At 44.1% G+C, this 25,970-nt stretch overlaps 1 protein-coding gene across 1 annotated transcript in view; it reads right to left on the bottom strand.

Annotated features, from left to right (window-relative positions):
• Positions 1-25,970, bottom strand: part of CHLSN (cholesin) — a 236,532-nt gene that overhangs the window by 14,400 nt on the left and 196,162 nt on the right. The window contains exon 4 of the mRNA XM_083153120.1: positions 6,715-6,902. Within this exon, the coding sequence (XP_083009246.1) occupies positions 6,715-6,902 (188 nt within the window). The remainder of the gene's footprint in view (positions 1-6,714; positions 6,903-25,970) is intronic.

The following is a 25,970-nucleotide window of genomic DNA, read 5'->3' as shown; positions in this document are numbered from 1 at the left end:
GTCCATGTAAACATTCAGGACAACAACATTTTGACTTTTGAACTTCCCATTGCCGACCTACCCACAAATCCTGCAAAATTTGTAATCTGTTAGACATCTGCAAAATGATGGCGCATCTGTAAAATCCCTGTCGTTCTTAGGGGCGGCGGGCCATTCTGTGTTTTTATTCAGACTTACACATTTTGCCTCTTGGGTTCTCAATTATTTCATTCTAGCTGCCTGCATTCTTCTATTTCCACAGCTGGGGCTGATGCGGTCAGTCAGTTGCACAATCTAACTTCAGAATTTGGAACCTGGCCACTAACCAAACCAAGGTCAGACGCCTTAGAGGAAAAAACTCGATGTTCTCTTAAAATAAGACAGGAGCGCCAGGAAGTGCAGAGGTGACCAGACCTGACCCGAGATTGGCTGCACGATGTGAACGCCAAAATCCCAGATTCTTTCTTCACAGAAGCTAGAACTGGGCCATTTTTATACAAGTCATTATACCGGACAAAGTACGGAAACCAAACATGCAAAAATGTGTTTTGCAGCTGAAGATGAAGTGCACCTGCGGAGCCTGGAACATATAATACAGAGGATGACACAGGAATGGAGGATTAATTACACATCCTCTGTAGCTTTTCATAACTCTCCTGAATGCTGTTTTGTTAAACTGCTTAAAAACATAATGATAGCAAGGAGTAGAATAACAAGGCTCTCAAGATATAAAGTGAAAGGCAGGAATGTGGGCAGGCATCTCCGAGAAGTATTCAATCTGTCCTCCCTGTTATTACACAACATCTAGTTCTGAGGAACAAATGCACGTCAGGACTCAGGAGTTACGTAATCGGCACTTCCAGGACCTACGTATGACCAGTACTTTGATTTAACAATAGGCAGAGAAACTAAGGAAACGTGACAAAAAAAATTGATGTGAAATCAGTGGTAACAATAGAATATTTATTAGAGAGGGTGAATATATCCTGTAACCACGTTAGTTAATGACAGGGGTAAAGTATACAAAACAAACAAAGGGAGAGTGGAGTGCTTTGCACAGCCTGAGAAAGTGCTATGGGACAACACAGGGCCGGATTGCACAGGTGTGACAAACAAACCAATGCAAAAAAAGTTAAAACAACAATTCTCTGTGTGTCTATTTAACTGCTGTAAACTAATTATGTAGCGGTAATTACTATTTACTTAGGTGCTGCTTAAGGACTAGGCTGGATAAAAGTATTGTTTAAACTAAAGGAGCAAATGGCTGACAAATAGCAAAGTTGCTGGGGCAGTGCTGGGCAGACAAACATTAACTGGCTGAGAGTGTTTGCTCTGTGCTGGTGTACCTATAATGAGCAGCAATGTGAGAAGATTGTGTAAAATGGCCATTTTCTGAACACCGTTGCTCAATCTGATAACATTTATTATTTGGCTTTTATTGAGCACACAAACCGCGTTGCTGTGGCAACCTGTGTGAAGGCCTCTATACACTACCACGATTCACAAGCAGTTGGGTTCTTTACGTGCAATTGCAGCTATCAATCGCATGAAAAGCAACCAAATTGCATGTTCTTGACAGCAGGTCCGATGCGAGGTCCTGTTCACATCGCACTGGAGCCTGCAAATCGCACCATCTGCAGAAGCAATCTGTTAGACTGCTTGCGAGCTGGACAGGCTTGGCTGGGGTTGCATGCAATCTATCGAATGTAAAAGGACCATATGCGATAGATGCTTACACCAAGGAAGGTCCTGGGAGGCTCAAGGGGGGTTGCGGGTGACTTCTCTGAGGGGAGAAGTTACCCTAGTGTTTGATCAGCTTTAGAGACAAGAAAGGCGCCATTTTGTATGCCACCTCAAGCAGCAGTATGGCTTGGTACCCCATTGCCAAATGGGAACTGGACACCCATGACTCCTTTGGGGGTATTCAATTAGCTGTATAGGGTTACCCCAAAACTAACTGGCAGCAGAAATTCCCAAAAAGCTGAGAAAGGCTATTCAATTAAATGGCTTTTTTTCTGTGCCTGAAACTCCGGGTTCACACACTGAAACCCACAGATTGCACGTACAGTAAAAAGCGGAATCTGTAGGTGTTTTATGCTGAAATTTCCTCACAGCTCTGGGGACTCATGAGCAGGGTAAACCCAAATAATCTAATAGATCCGGTGCATCAACCAGTCAATTTCTTTCCCCCTTATGTTTCATTGACTAAGTTATTACAGTAATTTTAAATATGAACTTCTTTTTACTATTACCCTAGTTAATCGCCAATATTTGTTTCAGTGAGTGGAACGGAAAAGCATAGACATCATTCCCAGTGTCATATCCAACACAAAACAGATGGTCAAGTGCATCTGAAGGGCCGCACAACAACAGCGAGGAATTCCAGCTGCTGTCCAGAAATACGTTTGTCATCATACTAGTGAAGTCCCATCTGTGTCCCACAAGGAACATGTCATTCATTTCCTCAATGGCACCATCAGGGTGATAAGGAACTGCTTACGGTATAGAAGGCGGAGGCTTGTGATTATGTGCTGCCAGTTACAGAACTTTGCCAGTCCGCCTTTAAATCGTAACCTATTACTGTATCTTTCTCTCTTTCTTATGAAAACAAACACGGCCTCAGCAGATGTTTCGCATTTGTAGAACTCTCCTGACTTGCATGTTTATTAACCAAAACCATCCAGGAATTTAAATGAAAAATCTGATCATACCTAGTTTATTGCATCCCTTCAGCGAGATGGTATTTACTTTTTTTCTGCTTTTGCTTTATTAAGTATTATACAGGCATTGTGTCTATTATTTTTATTTTTTCCTTATTCCTTATTTGAGGGGAGGCCCCAAAAGACAAGACACGCACTACTTCTGTGCAGGCTACTAGGCAATATTGGACTATACAGAGAAAAAGACTTTGCCTGAATGTAACTTTTAATATTTATTTTAAAACAGCAAAATATTATTTATATAACACCCTAAATAGGACAAAGTGAAAAAAAAGTACGAGGGGGAACCATGGGTGAAATGTAATAGGGTGCACATTTTAAAATCGCAATTGCAGCAAATTCGCATATGAAATGAGATGCGAATTTGCAGCTAAAAAGTGTGGGTACTCTTTACTTAGAAGGGCGCCCATCATGGCCATCTCGGGCATTGAATGCACTAAAAAAATCGGGTGCGATGCGACCGACGAGATGCCCGAGATTTCCCATAGGGAACAATGTTAAATGTCTCAAATGACCCGATTTTCCTGTTCAATGCCTCAATTGACCCAATTTTTCCATAGGAAACAATGTTAAATGGGCCACAGAGGCCAAATAGGCACCCTGAAGTGTATAATGGCCACCCGAATTGTTAACGCCACCCCACGATCAACGTCAACCCGAAGCGTGGCGAGCGCAGCGAGCCCGCAAGGGGCGGCGGTACGCGTCCTACGACCTTTTCATACCCCCACTATCCACGTCAGCGTGGAGTTGAGAATAGAAAGTGTGGCGAGCGCAGCGAGCCACCGAGCCCGAAGCGTGGCGAGCGCAGCAAGACCCGCGGGCTTCACAGCTGTCCGCGTGCGCTCGCCACGCTTCGGGCTCGGTGGCTCGCTGCGCTCGCCACACTTTCTATTCTCAACTCCACGCCGACGTGGATAGTGGGGGTATGAAAAGGTCGTAGGACGCGGGCTCGCTGCGCTCGCCACGCTTCGGGTTGACGTTGATCGTGGGGTGGCGTTAACAATTCGGGTGGCCATTATACACTTCAGGGTGCCTATTTGGCCTCTGTGGCCCATTTAACATTGTTTCCTATGGAAAAATCGAGTCAATTGAGGCATTGAACAGGAAAATTGGGTCAATTGAGACATTTAACATTGTTCCCTATGGGAAATCGCGGGCATCTCGTCGGTCGCATCGCACCCGATTTTTTAGTGCATTCAATGCCCGAGATGGCCGAGATTTTTTACTAACGATGCCCACGATCAAAATCGTGGGCGCCGTTCTAAGTAAAGAGTACCAAAGTGTGATATGTTGTGATTTAGTGCGATTTTTAGACTTGAAAGTGTGCGCATTTTCAGATATGCGATTTTGTGAAAAAAAAAACAGCATGGTCCTGAGTCCTGAGCATAACCAGCCCAGGACTCAAACAGCTGGTCCTGGTTTCATAAAATCACGGGTCAAACCGAGTAGGTTTCCCCTTGATTTTACAAAACCAGCAAAAGGCTCAAGGGCCGGTCCTGGTTCCCAAAATATGGGGGACAATATTAATAGGGGTCCCCCCGTATTTCAAGAACCAGCACCGGGCCCAACCAGCCAGCAGGGTAATGCCACAGCCGGAGGGGAGACTTTTTCTACAAGTCCCCCTGGCCAAAGCATTCATCCCTCTGACCGGTTAGCATGGGCAGGGGTCCTGGGGAAGCGGGGATCCCCCCCAAAGAAGGGGACCCCCTCCAGAACTAACCTGCCCATGCTGAAGCCTGGGGCTGTTCTCGATGCCCCTGGGTGGTGGGCATCGATCTGATTATAGTGTAAAAAAAAACTATTGTGTATTGCTGTGGCACTACAAGTCCCAGCAAGCCAGCACCGCATGCAGGGACTTGGAGAACCACAAGTCCCAGCATGCGGGGCAATAAAGGGCCCACTGGGACTAGTAGTCCCCCAGCAGTACAAATAGTTACAAAAAAAACACACACACTTTCAGTAAAACTTTATAACCTACAGAGCCCATACATTCCAACTCACCTGACTTGATTGAAGATTGGTCCCCTTGTCCAGTAGAATCCATGGGGCTGTACCTGTGGAAGCAAATTATACACACCACGCTCATCTTCGGGACTTCTCCGGACCCCTGCAACGCTGTCCGTTATCTGGGGGCAGGTTTGTTTACATCTGGAGCTCCGCCCCCAGACCTGGAGTTAGCCCCACCCACCAGCCAATCATGGTCCGGCATCGGGACCATGACCCCTATTACATTTCGCCCCATGTGTATGATAATGTTCTCCTTATCAAACGTTTTAGTTCAGCGTCTCTTGTGGTATTGCCCTATCATGTATAATTCCGAGTCCTTGTCTATTGCTAAATAATTATATTGTTGTATACCTTCCAAATAATATATATTTTTTCAAAGCCATTTCCTATTCCTTATTTGGTGGGAGGCCCCCAAAAGACAAGACCGGCACTACTAATGTCCGGGCTACTAGGCAATATTGCCCAGAAACAACTCACATACAACAACCGCAGCCTAAATCTTGTATGATCAGTCTATACCAGAAATTGACTGTAATAAGGGTGCAAGGTGATAATGTCCATGAAATATAATGAAGGTAACGAGTTGATATAAAACAAACTTGTTTGTATGGATTCTAGTACCTGTGTACATAGCTACATTTCACTCAATATTATATGTTTGGATAGTTTTACATATTCCATACAAAAGTGTCCTGATACAATATGGCTGCAGTTGTGCCAAACAGCTCCTCTAAGTACGCCTTGTCCTGTAAGTGATGGGCATTTTTGGGTGGTTTTGCCAAAAATGAAAAGGTGATGTAACTGAGACAGTACTTTCTAATATGCAACACGTGTATAACTGTGCATCTCTGTACACAAACTGTGCGTCTCTGTACACAAACTGCTGCAAAGTAGTAGATGCAGCATCCTGCTTCATTATACTTCATACTCAGATACACATGATAAACAAGTAAAATGTCAAATTAATCAGCACAGTCTCCCGATGCGCCCTAACAACAACTAAAAAAAAAAGATGCCCGACATTAGCAGAGTTGCATGGAACCTGATGGTTTACTCGCGTCGAACTTCGGCTAGATGTATGAGGACACATCTGTACAATCGATGCAAACATCCAGGAGGTGGGATATGTCAAAAATACTTTGCTATTTAATAGCGATCACCAGATGAACAGGGTGTCATTTTAGGCATGCAGTCCCATTGTCGACATGTCGGTGACGACATCAAAAATGTCAACCTCTCTGTCACCCATATTGTGAACTTAACTTGGGGAGAAGGAGAGGGACCCAAATGATATTTTTGCACATGGGCTCGCCACCCACAAGATCCACTACTGGTGTGTGATATGTACTTACAGGACTACAGTTATGCCCTGCACATCTTTTATACACTCTGCGGGTGCACAACCAATCACCATAAGGGTGTACAAAGTATTATCCAACATAAACCAGTGTCCTGAGATGCCAAGCACATTATACCGTCCGTGTCTGGCACGTTCTACCAACAGTACTTAACATATTTATCCAGCATGTACCGAGCAGTGCCCACACATTTCCCCCAGGATTCATTACCGTATGTACATGAGGTTCCTGTACATATGTACAATATTTGGCAGATGCAGTGGCATGTTCAGTTGTGATTTTTGAGCCTAATAATTCTAACTTGCTCACCACATTTAGGAGTGGCTTTCGGCTACAATACAAAGTTGCTGCAGAGAGAACAGGATGTACAGTTCAATGGCCACAACAAAAAAATTGGCCTTGAAGACACAGGTGAGCGAATACGTAAAAAGCTGCGACCCAGGTTTAATGGATAGTTAGTGCTTTTTGTTTGCAGGAAATGTTCCTGTAGTCATAATGTACTTTCTCTTCAACTACTTACGCATTCCAAAAAATCCTTCACAACAGTTGAAGGAGTCTGATTATTGCACTTGTACCTGTAAATGATTAATAGACACTTCTTGCATTTGGCAAAAGGACACCGTCAGAAATGATCTCCACACTGGACTTACTGCTTCAAGTACTGCAGGGCTAATTCAGAAGCCAAAGGTTTTGGCGGCTCTTCACTCTTCACTTCTGCATTACTTTCTCTTTTTATCCTCTTTTCCTTCTTTTTGCGTTCTTTTTTCAGTTTTCTTTCCAGAATCCTCTGTTCCTCTGGAGTAAGGTCCTCTTCTTCTAAAGCATCTTCAGCTTCCATCTAAAATATAATGCCAATTATTAGAATTGAGTGTGGAATCTTAGGACAAGTCTTCAATATTCTTATCAAAAGGCAAAAAAAAAAAAATCTTACTCCAAAGCCATAAAACCACATACTAACGGCGATCCAAATTTTTAACGGGTCACAAAGTAAATAATGTAGAGAAAAACCGTGTCTGCAACAATAGATTCACTTACACGGCTCTTTTCTTCTGCAAATGGAGAGGAGGTATGTACAAGCAAGGATCCATTACAGAGGTCACAAATAACAGACGTAAGTTGTATAGAGCGGACTACATCCATCCCTAATACACACTGAAGGCCACTGGCTATACTGACTCTCTGCATTAGAAATTGACACCTCACTGCCGTTCAAAAGGATTTTGGTTTTTAGAAGGTAGACAAAAAAAAGAAAAGATGTCTCATAACAATTTAAGGGCCTACGCACGTAGAGATTTGCTGAGCGTTCTTGGCGAATTCTAGATTGCTTGGAACCCTCTGCAAGATTACTCAGCACACAGCAATGTGCTAGCGAAAGTGGTCTCTGGTGAGAACACTGGCTCTGACCGGCAAGCTCACTAGATTTATCTATCATTCTGGATATTAATTGCCCCGCTAAAGCGACGTACGGGGCAGCGCATTGATATCGCTATGGACCCTATATGCAGAGCAATGTGGGGGCATTTTCTAAGCGATCTAGTGAGAAAAAACTAGACTCTCGCACATTTCTGCCCACCACCTCAGTGGGCCTCAAGCAGAAATTAGGTTCCCTGCAGTTCTCATGCCTGATTGGATAAACAATTGAAGTGCTCTGTCAGGTGCCCGAATGCCTTTAGGCACCACAATAATTCGGACAAGCTGAGCTTTCAGTCCTCCTTTTTGTCGGAAAAAGTCAAAACTCCAGTAACAGCACTAAAAAAAACTGTTTCAGTTGAGGGGTCATTTACTAAACATTATTAAAACGTCAGATCCTTTACTAAACATTATTAAAACGTCAGATTATTGTTATTATTTCTCTGTTGCATTCTATAAAACAATAGAATCTGATTGGTTGGTCACATCTACAAAGCTTTTTGCAAGGCATCCAAAATTCAGACTCCCTGCATATGGAAGGTGGATGCTTTCAAATTACCATGAACACATCTGGATCATAAGACCATATCCCATCCTTCATCCAGCAGTGTTCTCTCTCAAGGCATAACAGGACCAGCCGCAGATATATCCTGCTTGGTCCAGAGAAATCTGGTAATCTGATCTCCGCAGTCACACAGCACGCCTGAGAGTTTGACTTGCATTCACTGTGTATTATTTCCTGAGCTCAGAGGGTCTGATAAATATCATCGCAGCTGCTAACAATGTGAGGTATAGCTACAGTATTACAGTGATTTATAATAGCTTTATCTGTTAGAGCCTTGTTCGTTCCACCGTGTGATTCCTATCAGACAGCAGATAATGACATATCCAAAAACATTTTATTTAGAACAAACATTTAATTTGGTTCTGTAAGCCTTCATATTACAGATGTGCAGAAAAACCCTTTTTAGTTCCGCACAGGATTTCTACCCACAAATTATCCTTTATTTTGAGTTCTTTGGGGTTTAGATTTTGGTTTGAAACCAACTCCACCTTTTCTATGAGGTGGGTATGAAAGATCTCATCACCCATGAACTTCTAGTGGTTGGTGGTGCTTCCAGAATCAGAGTAAAGAGATTATTTATAGAAGTAGAATACACTATGCAATTTGGGCCAGATTCTGGAGGATTGGGCCGAGAAATCGGGTGAAATTGCCCAAATTGCGTAGGGTAGGACATCCGATCTGATCCGATGCGCAGTCCCGTGCGCATCGGAACAGATCCGGAGGTCAGACGGTTGTTATACTGTAGGTAGCAACTCAAGGTTTCCTTTCCTTTTCCTTGTACTATATATTTTAATTATATGGTTGCTTTTTATATTTACCCTATGACTGCAATGTGACTGGCTTAAGGCCCCCATACACTATGCAATTTGGGCCCAATTTCCCCAGATTCTGGTGGATTGGGCCAAGAAATCGGGTGAAATAGGCCCAAATAGCATGTGTGTGACATCCGATCCTGTCCCGTGCTCATCAGATCGGAGCTGGAGATCATCCCTGCTGCAAGGAAGATCTCCGGGTCGGACCCCCATCCCGGCTAGCATGCGATCCTCTGAGGGGAGAAGCTGCCTAGTGTATGGGGCCTTAAGTATTATTATGCATATATCCAACAGCGTACAGAATGTATATTTTCACAGTTTCTTATATAGCGCAGCATATTCCATTGCGCTTTACAGTAGATACCAAACAAGATTATGGGAAAGATGTACTATAGCCCTGTACACACTGGGTGATGGGAGCTTTGTGCTGAGCCATCTAGTGCATCATCGATGTGTCACTGTCGGTGTTCTCAATAGAGCGAACACGGGTGATGACTAGATTTTGACTGCATGTCGGGGGATGGTTTTAAAGTACCAGATTGAAGGAGAAATTTAATATTTATTTATTAACAGTTTCTTATATAGCGCATACATATTCTGCAGCGCTTTACAGAGCATAGTTATAATCAAAAACACATAACAAATTACAGTACAAGACAGTTTAGGACAAGTACATGGTTAATATGGATAGTTGCACCAGGGGACAGGACACTGAAGCAATCATCAGGGTGGCAGTGGTTTATATATTCTAAGAAAGGCACTGCACAGCCTAGTTCTGCTTTCGATCCGGATGCTGTGGAGCCGTACATCAGGATCGAACGCAGCGAACCCTGGGTCACTTTCTATTCAATTTGGACAATAGCCTCTAGTGACCCTGAATCGCACCATGTATACACAACATTAATGTTAAGAAGCCTAAGCTATGTACAGAAAGTGATACAAAAGTGATGGATGGAATTACAATATTAAAATAATAATGATAGTTTAATTATGAGTAAGAGATGTTAGTAGACTGTAATAGTGTGCCACCAGAGTCATCCAGCTCCACCAAACCACACCTCAAGCCCATCCAAACCCCAATGTGGGTCCTATAATTAACTAGTAGAGTCACATGATAATGGCTTTAACTAAAACATACCTTAACTAAGAACTACCTGCCCAGAGCTAACCCATAATGCCCAATGTGGCATGTACAGATGGAGCAGCCGTCAGCCAGCATGCCCGATCGCCAGATCTCATGTGGGGGCGCAGGCTGGCATCTCCATCTGACAGGGAAGTGTGAGCGTCTCGCTCGCTTATCCCCGTGAGCATGACAGCAGGGAGTGGCTTCCCTGCCCGTCTCTGCTTCAGGGAGAAGGGCAGGGAGCAAGGGAAGCTGGGGCAGAGCGGGTGGAGAGGCAGAGCCGGGTGGAGGGCTGTTACAGCCTCTGACAGTACGGGGCGCTTGAGTGTCTTGTGTGCACACGCCCCCTTCTGTCGGAGGATGGCAGCAAGCGGTGATTGGCGATCAAATGAGAGGTGAAATCTGTAGGCCTAGCATCCCCTCCTAATACTAGCTGCCTTCTGCCTCACACAACAGACATGCATACTGGCAGATGTTCCATTAGCTAAGTGATATCACACAGGTGCTTGCAAGGGAGGGGTTATCTTGAGCAAAGAAGCTAAAAGTGGGAGAGAGATGGTTTGTTGTGACAAGGTCTCAAGTGACAGCAATAAAAGGATGTGTTTGCGGCAGCCTGCTTACTAATAGTTTAGCAACCCGGGCGTGGATAATTACATTTTCAAAATAGTTTATACTATGTAATTTACTACTTGCCATACATCTGCTGCAACGTATCATTATTAGGGTACATTACATGAATTTTAGGAAAACATGTTATAATGTATTGCTCAGTGGAAGAGATTACGTGCTAAGGTTTTCCAGATTAGATTTAAAGCGGGTGTGTGTGTGTTTAAGTGGTGGGTGGATGTTCATTAAGCAGATGAGTGTTGAAAATTTTTATAATTTGCATACAATACAGGTACAGACTATAACGTCTCAATGTATTAACTTCTGTGTAATGCTTTTTTTGTGGACTTGATAACACCCAGATGTCCTTTGGGTCCAATATTTCGGACATGCAGAATAATCTGTGTACATAGTTTTAAAGAGCATGTAAACCATGAAGAAGTATTTCATTGATAAAATGTATCAAAGACTGTGCTGTAAATCTATCAAACACTCTAAAAAGGGTAAGTGGAGGTGTAGCCCACAGCATCCAATGAGATTATAGATATCACTTATGTAGGGCAGTCTATGAAACGATAGCTAGAATCTCATTGGTTGCTACAAAAACTCTTCACTTATCCTCTTTAAAAGGACTGACAAGTTACCCTCTATGAATTATTGGTTATCGGTTTACATCTAACTAAAGCAGTCTATCACGATGCCTGTTCTATAACATTGGGCCTAGTCTTTATTTAGTTGTCCTGAAATACTGCACTAACAACCTATAAATAAGTTATCTTTTATCTTGGAACAACACAAAAACTCTAATGATATACATAAAAAGCTAAAAAAATACAGAAGAAAGCCACAATACAAAACGTAACCTAATGTAATCTGGAACTGTACAGTCCTTTAAAGGCACTGCATTTGAAAGCGATATAGGAGTATATCAGTGCCCCGGGGACTGTATTTCCAACGGGTGCCGGACAGGATCCCAACAGTCGGAGTCTCGACAGGCATTTACCCGACGCCGGTATCCCAACTGTCAAAATCCTGACAGCCGGGTTCCCGAAGGCCACCTGCTATTTTCCCTCATGGGGGTCCACGACCCCCATAGAGGGAGAATAGAATATGTGGCTCGCGTAGCGAGCCACCTTGCCCGCAGCATGGCGAGCGCAGCGAGCCCGCAAGGGGCTTAGTTGCGTTTACCATACTGTCTGGGTTCGGCCGGTCAGGATCCCGACATCGGACCCCTGTACCACACCCTTTCCAACACAGGATGCCCACGTGACCCAAGGAAGGGCGTAGCTACCATAGGTACAGGGAGTGCCACTGCTACGGGGCACAGAGTAGAGATGAGACCATCTTCCCTGTTAAGTTCCATGCATCATATAAAATTTTCACCATTGGTTAGTAATTAGCGGCCCTTATAAATATTTGCCTTGGGGCCTACAATATATCTAGTTTTGATTTTGGACCTCTTCGTTGTAATTTGGCATAAAATTAGCCGGAGGGCATTATAATGTTACACAGCATGAACTGGGCCACTGTAATGGGACACAGTATGAAGGGGAGGTATGGTAGTATGACATACAGATGGAACCACGCTTAGCTTTGCCCCCCGTCGTGCCGGAGCATCCAGCCTCGGTGCACCGGTATTGGGACGCTTGTGCGAATTGGTGTGCATGAGTGTCTCAGACGCACCTGTCCCATTTTCGGTGTTCGGCACACCAAGGAATGATGCTCCGGCGTGCCGGTAGTAAAGAGAAGCATGGCTCCATCTGTAATATGAACTGGTGGCAGCACTGTAATATGACATTATATAAACTGGGGACACCGTAAGTCATGATATGAACTGTGGGTACTGTTTGGCCTAATGTGTACTGGCAGCTCTACAATGTGACATAATGTGAACTAGGGAACTACTATGGGGCATAGCATGAACAAGGGCACTACTATGGATCAGAAAATGCGGAGAGCGGTCTCTCTAGAAGCAGTGGGACAGGACCCTTTCAAATAGTTGCTAAGCAGCCCCAAAGTACTATCTACACCCCCAAACAGCTGCATACCCTCCAAGTGTACCGAGTTAGCCGGTACAGCACCGTTTAACGGTCTGTACCGGCTAAAAAGAAATGTACCGAATGTACCGATTTCTGATGATTTGCGGTGGCTGCGCTGGTCGGATTGGGAATTCTGTGTCTAGCAATGCAGCAGCACCCGTTCCCCATCCCGTGGGGCCTTGCGGTCGTCAGGGCAGCCAGCTTAATGATAAAGCATCACCCGTCGGCATGGGTTCCACCTGCATACACGCTGTTGTCGCGTCTCTTCCGGGTGCCGCGGCTTGTCAGTGCTGAACACTTGCCTTTCCTCCTCCTTCTGTGCGCCGTTGAGATAGCTGGACTCGGGAAGCTGTGTGATGCTGTGCAGCAGAGCCACGTCTGTGGCTGGGTTCGGAGCCGCCGGTCGCAGCAGTGTCTCACAGTCAGCTCATACTGGGGTACACTTAAGTTAATTATACATTTAAGTTAATGATTGCCCATCAGTCCCTTAACTTAAGATGACAATTATATATGTTATTCTGTCGACCCAGGTGCCTGATCTAACATGTATGTATATAACTGTAAATATGTGTGTGTGTGTGTGTGTGTGTGTGTGTGTGTGTGTGTGTGTGTGTGTGTGTGTGGGGGGGAGTGTCCAATCAATGCCCAGTACACATTCGAAAAAGGGGGTGTGACCAAGCCCCCTTTTGAATGTGTACCGAATTTTGCCCTTCAGATGCTGGAGGGTATGGCCGGGCTGGCTATATGATACATGAGTAGGGGCTCCCTGAACTGGCTGCCAGTGTACCTAAAGAGCTGATCATTGCTCAGCTGCCCCAGAAAACCATTATACTGGGAAATTGGATTTTCTCTCGACAAGAACCAAGAGACAGAAAGTCTTTCTTTATTGCCAATAATAAACAGGCGGCTGAGTCCATAGGAATAGTTTCCAAGACTGTATTCAGTATGCTGTGCCTTAAACACTTGGCTCAGTTTCAGCTCTGTGTGTGTATCGTGCATATACGTACATGAGCTGTCCTGACTAACGTTATATTACCGTACAGGGCAGCACAGTGCAGCTGTTACAGTTTAAGAAAACAAAATTGCCCAGAAAGCCATGTTTTTATTTTTTTAAGCTCTGACTACTATGATTAATGATATGTTGCTTAATTACAGTTCCGTGTATAATACAATAAAGACCCAGCTCATATTTCACTACAGCAAAAGGAATTAATAATGCAGTATAAACAGACAAGCCTTTTGAAGTAAGACATACAACAGAGGTTCTAGCGCAAGTAATGCAAACACCCCCCACAGAGGTGGCAGGTACAGTATATGACTCTGGCATGACTTGTAGGCAAATATCATGGTCACAATTATATGAGATTTTGGCTTTTCTGAGAGCAGGTTCTACTTGAAAAGAGATTAGAATTGTCATCCCCACCACCATAAAGGCAAAGATTACATTTAATGAAGGGATTTTGCTCAAATACAACACTTATCATCCACCCCCACAACTGGGAGAGGGTATGGGACCACTAAAGGTCACAGGGCTTAGGTTGACACAGGGGAGAGGAAGGCCGGTCACACAGGACTAATAAACGTTACTGAGGACCCCCAAATAATTCATAAATCATGATATATGTCACCTAGGAGATGTGCAACCAATGGACATAGAGAAATATAGAACAGGTTGTAAGGAAGGCGTTGACCTTTGTAATGGTGCACCAAAATGAGTTAAAAAATTAACCTGGACATCAATTAAAAACTGCAAAATCCTTAAAAAATGACATACAACATTCAATAGGGATATTCACGATACAAGTGTGTTAAAAGACAGGATGGCAGGCGGGCAGCACACTGAAATTCACTGGATATAATTGCATAGATTTTGTATAGTTACTGATGAGATAACAAGGTATCGGGAATCAGTATTATTGTCATTATGTTCACACTCTACCCCTAGTCACACTTAACAGTGTGTTATTGCACAATGAAATTCGGTGGGAGGAGATACCTATAATTGGATTCTCCTAACAATTGAGTAGTATCCTGAGTCAATCTATAATAATTACCTAACCGCACCTAGGAGTGCCTGTACGGACTGGTCACTCATATATAATAATATATCTCTCCCTCAATGGGGTATGCTAGAGTAGCGGGGAGTGATTAGTAATATGAGCGTTACTCTGGGTCTCCCGTAGCAAGCCCATCTGCGGGGGAACCCGACTCAGGATACCGCCTGCGGCTGCTCGTCAGTCACTCGTGCAGTGGTATCATCACGGTGACCCACAGAAGGTGGGAGTGCAAGGAGGGGGATGCCTCTGCACAGAATAATTCCCGCTACACTTACAAGGGCTGCAGGATCATCGGGCTAGTGGGTTACACAATCAGTAAGTCACAGTATAATGAAAATAAAGTGCCAGTGTGCCGCTTTGCCTGCGCAGCGGTTAGCCAGCACGTGCTTCGCAGGTTCGCTTCTCCAGGGCCCTTGCACTTACGCCTTAGACTGCGGGTCACCATGAAAGGTAATAAGGCACGAGAGAGTGACGAGCAGCCGCAGGCAGTATCCTGAGTCGGGTTCCCCCGCAGATGGGCCCAGTACGGTAGACCCAGAGTAACGCTCATATTACTAATCACTCCCCGCTACTCTAGCATACCCCATTGAGGAAGAGATATATTATATATAAGTGACCAGTCTGTAAAGGCACTCCTAGGTGCGGTTGGGTAATTATTAAAGATTGACTCAATTGTTAGGAGAATTCAATTATAGGTATCTCCTCCCACCGAATTTCATTGTGCAATAACACACTGTTACGTGTGACTAGGGGTAGAGTGTAAACATACCGCACATAGGGACAATAATACTGATTCCCGATACCTTGTTATCACATCAGTAACTATACACACTCTATAAAGTTATATCCAGTGAATTTCAGTGTGCTGCCCGCCTGCCATCCTGTCTTTTAACACACTTGTATCGTGAATATCCCTATTGAATGTTGTATGTAAATATTTGCCCATTTTTAATTAATTGTCAATAAAGGTTAATTTTTAACTAATTTTGGTGCACCATTACAAAGGACAACGCTTTCCTCACAAACTGTTCTTAGGTTGACACATGAGACAGCTCGACATGGCTAAAATCAGACATTAAATCGACAATGGGAAGGTCGACTGTCAAACAAATCAACATGAGTCCTTCACTTTATTTTGTGCCGAATTTCGAAGTAATTCAACATGGTCACGTTTTAGTGTACCGCTGTGCTCGCCATGCTTGGGTACAGTGCCTCGCTGTGCTCGGCATACTATTATATTTTCCTACACTAGTGTATGGTAGGATATGAAATACCTCCTGTCGGCACATGAAAAACTGATGTCACCATTTGTACAGTCGACCTTCCCGACCCTGATGACCTAAGAGCCATGTCGACGTAAGCCCGGTGGACCGGTCAACCTTCATAGTGATCTAGCGACCGTGTCCCCAGGAAGCCTGGCAAGGATCTGGCTGCATTTATCAGGATACTGTATAATGGAACTGGCAGGGCAGGAGTGGAATACATATGTAGGTTTCCCCGCAGAGACAACAGTAAATATCACAAGATTAGGTGCAACAAGGTAAGTGAGGAGGGTATGAGGAAATTCATATATTCTTGTGGTGTCACATGTAAATAGATATATCCAATACCAACAAATACACATGTATTATTTATGTTAAAGTGCTACCTCCTTGGAAACCAGTATAACCACATTACTACACATATTATGATACAGAGCTGTTGGCTCTGTTACACAAGGAATAAAAGCAAGTTTTACTGCAAAGACGCAAGTTTCTTTACACTTAAACATGCCATAAAAACATACATCAAATCAGACAAATACTGTACCAAATAAATATTTGTAGTAAAACTTTTTTTTTTATTTCATGTTTAACGCAACCAGTTTGTAGCACTGTGTCATACTGGTTAGTGTGGTTATACTGGTTTCCAAGGAAGTAGCACTTACCATAAATAACAACAAATATTTGGTGCTACTGGATAAATCAATTTGGCTGTGAGTGCCACACTAATACAGCTTTCACACTGCCAAAACGTTCTAAAAACCGGTATTTTTAAACGGTATTTAAAACGGGGCTGAGCCTTCACATTGCAGTACATTACCGTTTTAAATACCGTTTAAGTACCATTCACATCAGTCAACCCGTTTAATATCCTGAACAGGTTTCAAGGCAGAATGTAGTGGACAGCCTATCACAGGTCTGTAATCTGTTGTTTTTACTAAATACGGTTTCAGAGCAATTCTCACTGCATAAAAAATGGCTCTGAAACGTGTAAGACTGCTTTTTAAACGTGTTTAAATACCGGTTATCTTTAACAGGTAAATCAACTCTGGCACTTTCCCACTGCAGCCTTAAACGTTTTGAAATGGCGAAAAAAAACGGCATTATACCGTTTAACAAGTGCAGTGTGAAAGGGGTATAAATTGTTAAAGAAGGTGTGCACTGACAAATCTATTTATAGGCCGATTTAGCAAACTAATTGCGCACAAATACAATTTTCTTTGCATTGTCGGAAAGAGGAATGTTGGAAGGAGCAGAAGCAATCTGGGAGACCGCCTCTGTGGCAAAGGCGATGTGTATGAGCCTTGTGTGCTGAGCGTTCTAGGCTAGTCAGATCGCTCAGCACACAGGGCTTGCTAGATTGCCCATACACATGTAACAATGCGTGTTATGCGTGTTCTTTGCTCAACAATTTTTTCTGATTAGAACACTGGCGAGTTTTCCAGATCTCGACTACATGTAGACAAGATCTGAGCCGGCAATGGCGACGCGCAGGACCGCGCATGGCCATGTGGTATTCACTCAGTGATCCGTGCTTAAGGTCTAAGTGATCTAGACAAATCTTTTAGGGCTAATACTGCCCTGTGTGCATGCCCCTTAAGAGTCTGGTGTGGATAACTTTTGTCACCAGTAGGCCAGAAAACCAGTACACAAGTTATAGGGAGGTCAGCGCGTGAGCACTCTGCTGCAATGGGACCGGCAAGTTCAATGTAAGGACTGTTACAGCATCGAGAACAGGCCTGGCTAACACGTGGTCCTTCAGCTGTTGTGAAACTACAAGTCCCAGCTTGCCATCAAGGAAGGCTAAAGCTGTGGCTGGGAATGCTGGAATGTGTAGTTTCACGACAGCTGGAGAGCCACAGGTTGGCCAGTCCTGATCTAGAAGAAGGAGACCCACAGAGTGTGTGGAACACCTCTCAACCAGTCCTAGGATGGCCTACAGAGAAAACGAGCCAAGTTAAACATTTATATCACTTCTGTGTTCATCTGGAACAATTGTGTATTAAAAATGAACTTCGGGTATAATAATCTGTAAAAATGCCTTCCCTTGTCTGTCTGGTCAGAGAATCCCAGCCAACACGTATTCAGTGGGATAGTCAGAACGGGTTGGGAGGTACAGTGCTACACATCATGGTATTCTTCTGGTAGGCTGCCTAAATATGTGATCACACTCACAGTGTGCTGCAGTCATGCCCCATCCCAATAATGAATCAAGCCAATGTGGTCAGGTATGTGGTAGTGGCATTAGTGGTATAGGGCTCACCGTCCCATATACTATGGGGGGGGGTTTGCAGATAGTAGGAGTCATGATAACTAAGGTCTGACTACAATACTTTGCCTAAAGGAGTAGATGTAGCAAACGTTGTTAATCAATATTGTTTAGTAAGGAGTAGGGGTGCACAAAATTAACATTGGCAATGGGTACATAAGCAAAATAGGGGAAGTTGGTGCAGTATGAAATCTTTTAAAGCAAATAGTTTTATTTGGTTAAACAGAGGGAAAAGCCATATATTAAATAACAAACTGAGCCTTAACCCCTTCAGTGGTGGGTTATTTTAAGGGGATGCTCCCCACTGGGCGAGTTTTTTCTGGGGAGCGCTCTCTAAAAAAAAAACAACAACCCAACACTGTGTCCCCAGGTCCGGACGGCGGGCGCTGATCTTTTTAATAGCCGCTGCCTGGCCCTGACCCCGGCAGCCTGGCTATGTGCGGCGTGACATTACAAGATCACACCACACACAGCAGTGGGGAGGGAGGCGGGGGAGGGCAGCTGCCGAAGCTGAGTGCGGCGCAGGTTTTGTTAGTCTGCGCACTGGAGCAAACCCTGGAAAATTATCGGGAGTACCAGGAAAGGGGTTAATATGAGATGTAGAGCACTGAAATCAGCAGCCATAAAAAGCCAGGGCAGCCGAGAGGTATGCTGGGTCCCAGTAAATTTTTTGGGACGTGGCCTAATTGCGGGAGGCAATTAGGCCACGCCCCAAAAACCCATTTAGGGGGGAAAAGACACTCTTTAAAGTCGAGGGGGAGTGTTATCATCCCCCCCAGCAGCAGCACATACCTACCTCAGGCTGTCAGTGAGACGCTCATGCTGAGCCTGCTGTCAACACAGCACATACTGTATGTGTGCTGCTGCTGCCACTCGGGAGAGACGCAGGGGGAACGGACCAGGGTCCCCGCCGGGCTCCTCCAGCAAGCCTGGGCCCAGGTAATTACTACCTGCTCCTCCCCCCTCTTGGTGGCCCTGGTGGCTGCATAACAATTAAGAAAGAACATATAATGAATATATTAGGTAACCTAAGAGCAAAGAGAGGTAATGAAAGAGGGAGTAGATAGAGATTTGTTGGTGTGTCTGTCATTTCTAAATGAGGGGGGAAGGAGAGGTGAGGTTATGTCAGTGAGAGTGGGCCTGGGCTGTCAGGGTGGGGTTGTAGAGGGAAGGGAAGCACATAAGTATAATTATAAGGTGGGCATTACTTAAGGCCAGGGAGAGGAATGTTATGAAAAGAGTACCACAGAGCCCAGATAGAGTGGAATATTTTAACGAGATTATTCTGAAGACTAGTGACGTACTCCATATTTGCCACATACCAGATTCTGTTTAAGAGTTCTTGGAGGACAGGTTAATAATTTGAACTCAGCAAATGAAGAAGCTTGTTGGTTGCTATGGACAACACATCCTTGTCTTTAGGTTTCATACATCCCAAGACCTCATAGCTAAATGTGTAGAATTCATATTCATGTGTAGAATTCATATTGTACAGTGGCACCCGAAGCACCAGAATTTTTTTCGCGCCACCCCTAGGCTAAAGGTTTATTATTAAGAAAAGAGGATCGAGAAAGCAGCGCTAAGTTTACAGTGAAAGAATTGACCAGTTTGCAATGAAAAATTTTTTTTATTTTTTTTATATAGCAAATAAAAATGGATTTAAACATGTACATACAATCACATATAATATGACATAATAAAAAGATTATAAAAAGGTAATAAAAGAATTCTCACTCTTAGATTGGATCGGAATCTGTAGGAGCCAATGCCCAATTGGATGTCAGTCCGAATGGAAAGTGCACTTAACCATTAATCTTTCTGCTGTGTTGGGAAAACAGGAATCAGGGGTATTGATGGGGGGAAGTCCACCGGTCCTCTCTATTGGTGCGGATGGATGTTAATGCCGCTGGAGGAGTCGATGGAGGGATATCCGCGTGACCCTCAGGAGTTCCTCTGTCAGTTTTGTAGAAGGCTTCGTTCGGCTCAATGCCCAGTTTGAACACCTCCTATTGGTGGTGAAAAGTGACTGTTGAAAAGGAGGGTGGGCGTCTATTCTCCGATCTGGACTTGATTTTAGGGGGGGGGGGGGCAGGACTCTCTGACAGGTGGCTGGGATGGTGGTCTGCTCACCTGGAGGGATACACGGCCAAAAACCTCAGTCGCTTGTGATGGAGACGGCCAAGCTCTTAGTGAAGAGGCACTTTTCTCAAACAGGTGGCAAGAGATGGCGTGGCTCACCTGGAGTTTAGTGTGCTGAGGGAGATCCTGGAGGAGGAATCAAGATGAAAGTTCCCAGTTTTAGGCAGAAGTGGACTGAGAGTGGTTGGAGGTCCAATCAAGCAAGAGTGAGAGGCTGCACCTAACGCGTTTCGCCACTAGCTTGTGGCTTTTTCAAAGGTGGCTTCTGGTATGGTGGCTAGGGGTATATATACCCATAGTAATAGGTAGCCAATCAGCAATCAATTAAAACAATAAACCATAATAATCACAGTTTCAGTATGCATTAATGGAATAGGAGACAAACATATTGATATAATCTAAATGATGGTTATAGATATTTATTAATAACACTGAAGACTCAGTAAAAAGTAAAAAATATGTAACATGACATATAGAGGTACTTCCGGGTTAAAGGTCACATGACCGCAATTAATAAGCGCTATTTTCGTGAGAAGGTAACACCAGTAACTATCCCAATGTGTATATCAGGGAGACCAGATCCTGGGCTGTTTGCAGCTATAATGATTTATATAAAGCCATTGTATGGGGACTAAAAGATCGTTAGGAAAGCGTGGGTGGAACGCATATGCGTTCCACCTGCCGGAGATGACTTCCTGCTTTCGCCGGAGGTTCTAGTATCGTATAGGCCAGCCTTCGGCCGTGTGTCACGTGATGTAGTCACGTGACTCCGGCTTGAGTAGTGAGGAGGTGGTGACGTTGTACACCTGCGTCCCAGTATATCCTGGTGACGCTCTACACATGCGTCCCTGTGTCTCCTGATGCGTCTAAGTAGTAGGTCACTTCCGGGGGATGTGTTTTTCTCCCGATGTGCATGTTACTACAACGGGGCGTGGCTATTTCATTCATAGCGCAATATGTGACCTGATGCTTTATTTTTACAACCAACTTTATTGCATAAGTACAATATTGACACAGTATGCATATGGCTGATGTTTAGATGTCAATTACAATGTTATCTTCCATTAGAGTAGGGAAGAGTTATATTTTCAGCCAGAAAGAGTACAGGTATAAATAATCATATAAATACAGAACAGGATATAGTATTATGGAGGGAGATATGGAAATAAAAATAAATATAAATAAAGAAATATAAATAATAATAAATTAATAGAGAATAATGAATTGTGGATAATACATAAAAAATTAGAAATTAAAAATTAATCAATGTATTTGTATAAAAATATATAATAAATTGAAAATTAATTTAATAAATAATAAGGGTTTATTATGTATGAAAATATATGATAATAATAATCCATGAAAAAATCTGTATACCGATAAATACAGAATTTCTATTATAAATAAAATGATTGGTCCAGATTCATGTTACAATATTGAGGGAATATCAATATAGGGGTTGATTAAGGACACATGTTGCCGTCCTCCCCAGACTAATTCGTATTTAAGGTCCCTTCATTATTATATTTTACAACAGATAGAGCCAGACAGAGATGACATTTCATGGTTTACAGAACTATGTTCAGTTCCATTGCCTCATTGAGGCCTCTGGGATGTAGACAGTCGATTTTAAATGTCCAGTATATTTCTTGTTTGCAGAGAGCACGATACCTGTCCCCTCCACGTTTAGTCGGGGGTATGTTTTCCAAACCAGTTAATTTTAAGCAGGCAGGGTCATTATTGTGTCTTTCTATAGAAGATATATTAACACAACTGCGCTCAGCTTGTATGTGCTCTAGGCTAGGTCCAGGTGCTGCTAGTCTCATAAAGGGTATCCCTGTCCCTTTTAATTAGATATGAAGATAATTTGGGGTGAGACAGCCCTATCCTGTTTGTAATGGTGCTATGAAAGTATGTATAAGAGCAAAGAATAAAAGATTGGAGAATAGATGTATAAAACAATGTGAGATTTATTGAAGGTCAATATATAAGAAATATACTTCTAAGCAAGCAGCTAAAGGTGTGGTATCCTTGTTATGTGCTTATACCAGACTCTGATATAGGGGTGATGGAGTGGTGCTTACCCAAAGGGTAAGTGGGGGTGGGATACCTCTGTGGGTATTTAATTGGTGTTTTAATTACACCTATGAGGGGTCCCCCAAGTGGGGATTCCTGTGGCAAGTGTCACCAGAAGAGTATTCCCAAACGGGTATTTCAGATAGTCTGTACTAGACTTCTTTGGCTACCGTAGGCCCTGCAACAGAACCTACGGTCTCTTCTGGTGATTTGTCCCAGGAATAGAGTCTGGGTGATATGGTGGAGATGTCTGTGTTTCCAGCAGGGAGGTGCCTTATGGGCTTCGGGCGATTCTGGTGAACCCCCTTACAATCTCATAGGTGTGGTTACCTATGCCCTCTCCGCTTAACACTGTCCAGATAGATGTAAGTGTCTCAGTTATAAATGCTGCTAGCGGCGTCCCGCATCGCAGCCTGTTGTAAAGTGTGTGGAAGTTCTCCGCAGGGATGCAGCAGTGTTCAGCAGCGTGCAGTTTGTTCCCTGGAGCTCTCCTTCCTCCTCCGTGTGGATGCGTGTCAGTGTTCCTCCGGCCACTTCCTGGTCTCTGATCTCGCGAGACTTCGGGCGCCGGGTGTACAGCGCTAGTGTGCTGCGCTGGTCTGGTATGGGTCTCTGTAGAAGCAAAGAATCACTTGGTAGGATGGTGTGAGATGCGAAATGTCTGTCTCAGCAACGCGTTTCGGCTCCACTGGCCTTTTTCAAGCTTAATGTCAGTTTGTCTGAGGTACTCATTAAGTAGGCTTGTGCCTTCTCATTGGCTAGTGCTCCCGTGCTGTGTTTGGTCTGACACATTGGGTGGGAGTTGCTAGTGGGATGCGGTGGGTGGGGATTTCTCTCCCCCAGGATCTACGTATGTTGTTAAACGGAGAACTTAATGTCAGCCTGTGTCTTGCTGCATCTTATAATAAACACAGGATAAGTGTTCCCTGCAGATTTAACTTAGGTGCAATTTACTCATGGTGGTCTGGAAGGTGTTTTGTGTTGACACTATTGCTATTAGGGTCATTATTGTGTCTTTCTCCAAAGTGTCTGGAGACACTGTGCAGCTGATAGCCCCTCAAGATGTTCCTGCGATGTTCCAGGAACCGAATCTTGAGGGGTCTAGTGGTCCTGCCCACATATCTCACGTTGCAACTGCAGGACAGCATGTATATGACATAAGATGTCTCGCAATTAATGAAACCCCTAATGTTGAGTGACTCATGTGGTAACTGGATGGTAGTTAACCTGTTGGTAATGTACCCACAGGTGATACATCTGGTCTTCCCACATTTGAAGCACCCTACATGTTGTTGTTTTAACCAACTGGAGTTTTGGTTTGATGTATTGACATCAGTATCAACAGTCCTAAGAAAACTTGGAGCAAGTAGGTTTTTTAAGGATTTGTTTTTTCGAAAAATAAAGCAAGGGTCTGCAGGCCGTATGTCTTTTAATATTTTATCCTGTTTAAGAATATCATAATTTTTGCGAATAATTTTTTGTATATCTTGATACTGATTGTTGAATGTGGATATAAAAGCAATATCCCTATTTTCTGTATTGGATGTTTTGGTTTTGTTTTGTAGAAGGGATATTCTATTCCTTTCTCTTGTGGATTTGTATACCCCCTCTACTAATTGTCTTGGGTATCCACATGTATGGAATGCTTCCATCAGATTTGTGGCCTGGGTGTCAAATGTCTCCAGACGGGAGCAATTCCGTCTAAGATGGAGCATTTGACCTTTTGGTATGTTTTTTATCCACATAGGATGGTGGGCACTCTTATAGTTCAAATATGAGTTAGTATTGACCGATTTCTGGTAATTGGAGGTGTGGATCTTGCCATCAACAACTTCCACTGTGATATCCAAAAAATCAATGGTGGAGGGGTGATGGGTAAAAGTAAAAGATAAATTGAACGTGTTGGAATTCAAGTGAGAAACAAAAGAGTGAATAGAGGTAGTGTCCCCATCCCAAATAATAAATAGGTCGTCGATGTAACGGCCATAGAGGACCAGGTTCGCGCCAAAGTCAGATCCCCAAATTAGTTGTTCTTCCAGGTCCCCCATGTATAGGTTGGCATAACTCGGCGCGAACCTGGTCCCCATGGCCGTCCCCATGACTTGTAAGTAAAAAGTGTCCAGAAATAAAAAATAATTGTGTTTCAAAATAAAAGTGATAGAATCACTGAGGAATTTTTGCATTTCCACTGGGATATCGTCATCTTTTCGGAGTCTCTTTTGTATACACTGAATGCCCAGATCATTAAGAAAGTCAGAAACAAATATTAAGTTAAATAAATTGTGTTTATAACTCATCCGATGGATCGGGCCAAGAAATCATGTGAAAAGTGGCCATATCGGATATGTTTGACTGATCCAATGCACGGTCACATGCAGGCAGCCTCCTGGCAGCGGGAATAGGGTCGCATGCAGTATATCGCAAGCGATCCTGCCGCCTGAGAGTTCCAAAGGTGATTCAAAGGAATTCTTATGAGACTTCTGCCTCTGAGAAGCCGTATAAGGCCATGACCCGAATGTCGTCTTGGTTGACATGGACACAGTTTCCAGTGCACCGCATACCCTCGCTTTGCTCGCAATGCTTCGGGCAGACTATTTTATTCTCCTACCACGCCCTAGTGGATGGTAGGGCATGAAATACAGCCTGTCAGCACGTCGGCTCAAAAAACAGTGAAAAACACCATGTCAACCTTTTGACTGTCAACTTAATGCTTGTGTCGACCTTGACCCATGTTGACCCAATGCTTGTCGACCAACATACTGTAAGACCCAATGACCGTATCCCATTCTGGGAACAACCGGTCTCCACATGTAACAGTGGGACAAGCAGGGACATTCCCGGGTTTGGACCCATTCACACCAGAAATGTCCCTGCATTTTCTGGTGTGAGAAGGGGGCGGGAAGGAGGCCGGCAGGAGGTGGGGAGGAGGCAGGCAGTCGGCGGGATGGCGGCGGAGGTGGGGAGAATACTCACACCGGTTGCTGGTCCTCCGTGCAGGCCAGGGATCCACACAGGCGGCGGCGCAAATGACGGGACAGGCTGCGGATGAAGAGGACGCAGCTCTCCGGCGGCAGTGAGCTGCGTCATCATCATCCACCGGCTGTCCCGTCATTTGCGCCCACCGCCTGCATTAATTCCCGTCGGACAGGACACGGCAACCCGGGTAAGTATACCCTGTACCTTTCACACCAGCCAGGTCCCCGGGTTGAACCCGGGAACAACCCTGGTACCTAGCCGGGTTGACATTTGCCCGGGATTTTGAAACGGGAAACTTTCACACCAGCGCTAGTACCGGGTTGTTCCCGGACTCAACCCGGGAATTTAGGCTGGTGTAATGGGGTATAAGTTGTATTTCGATATTGCTTATTGATTCAATTGGAGCTTGAGCAAGGTACAACAATGCCCCCAAAAAGAAGCACCTCATACCTCAGTGATGTTATCAGTTCCTAGTTACCGGAAAATTGCTCTTTCCCACAAGATGGCCCCCGCCTGTGGCAACGGATACTTTTTAAACATACAACAAGAACATGTATTGTACCTTGGGACAT

The sequence above is a fragment of the Crinia signifera genome, chromosome 7 (genome assembly GCF_055691185.1).
Source record: "Crinia signifera chromosome 7, ASM5569118v1, whole genome shotgun sequence".
Classification (NCBI taxonomy): Eukaryota; Metazoa; Chordata; class Amphibia; order Anura; family Myobatrachidae; genus Crinia; species Crinia signifera.
This window is presented reverse-complemented; position numbering and strand designations above follow the sequence as displayed.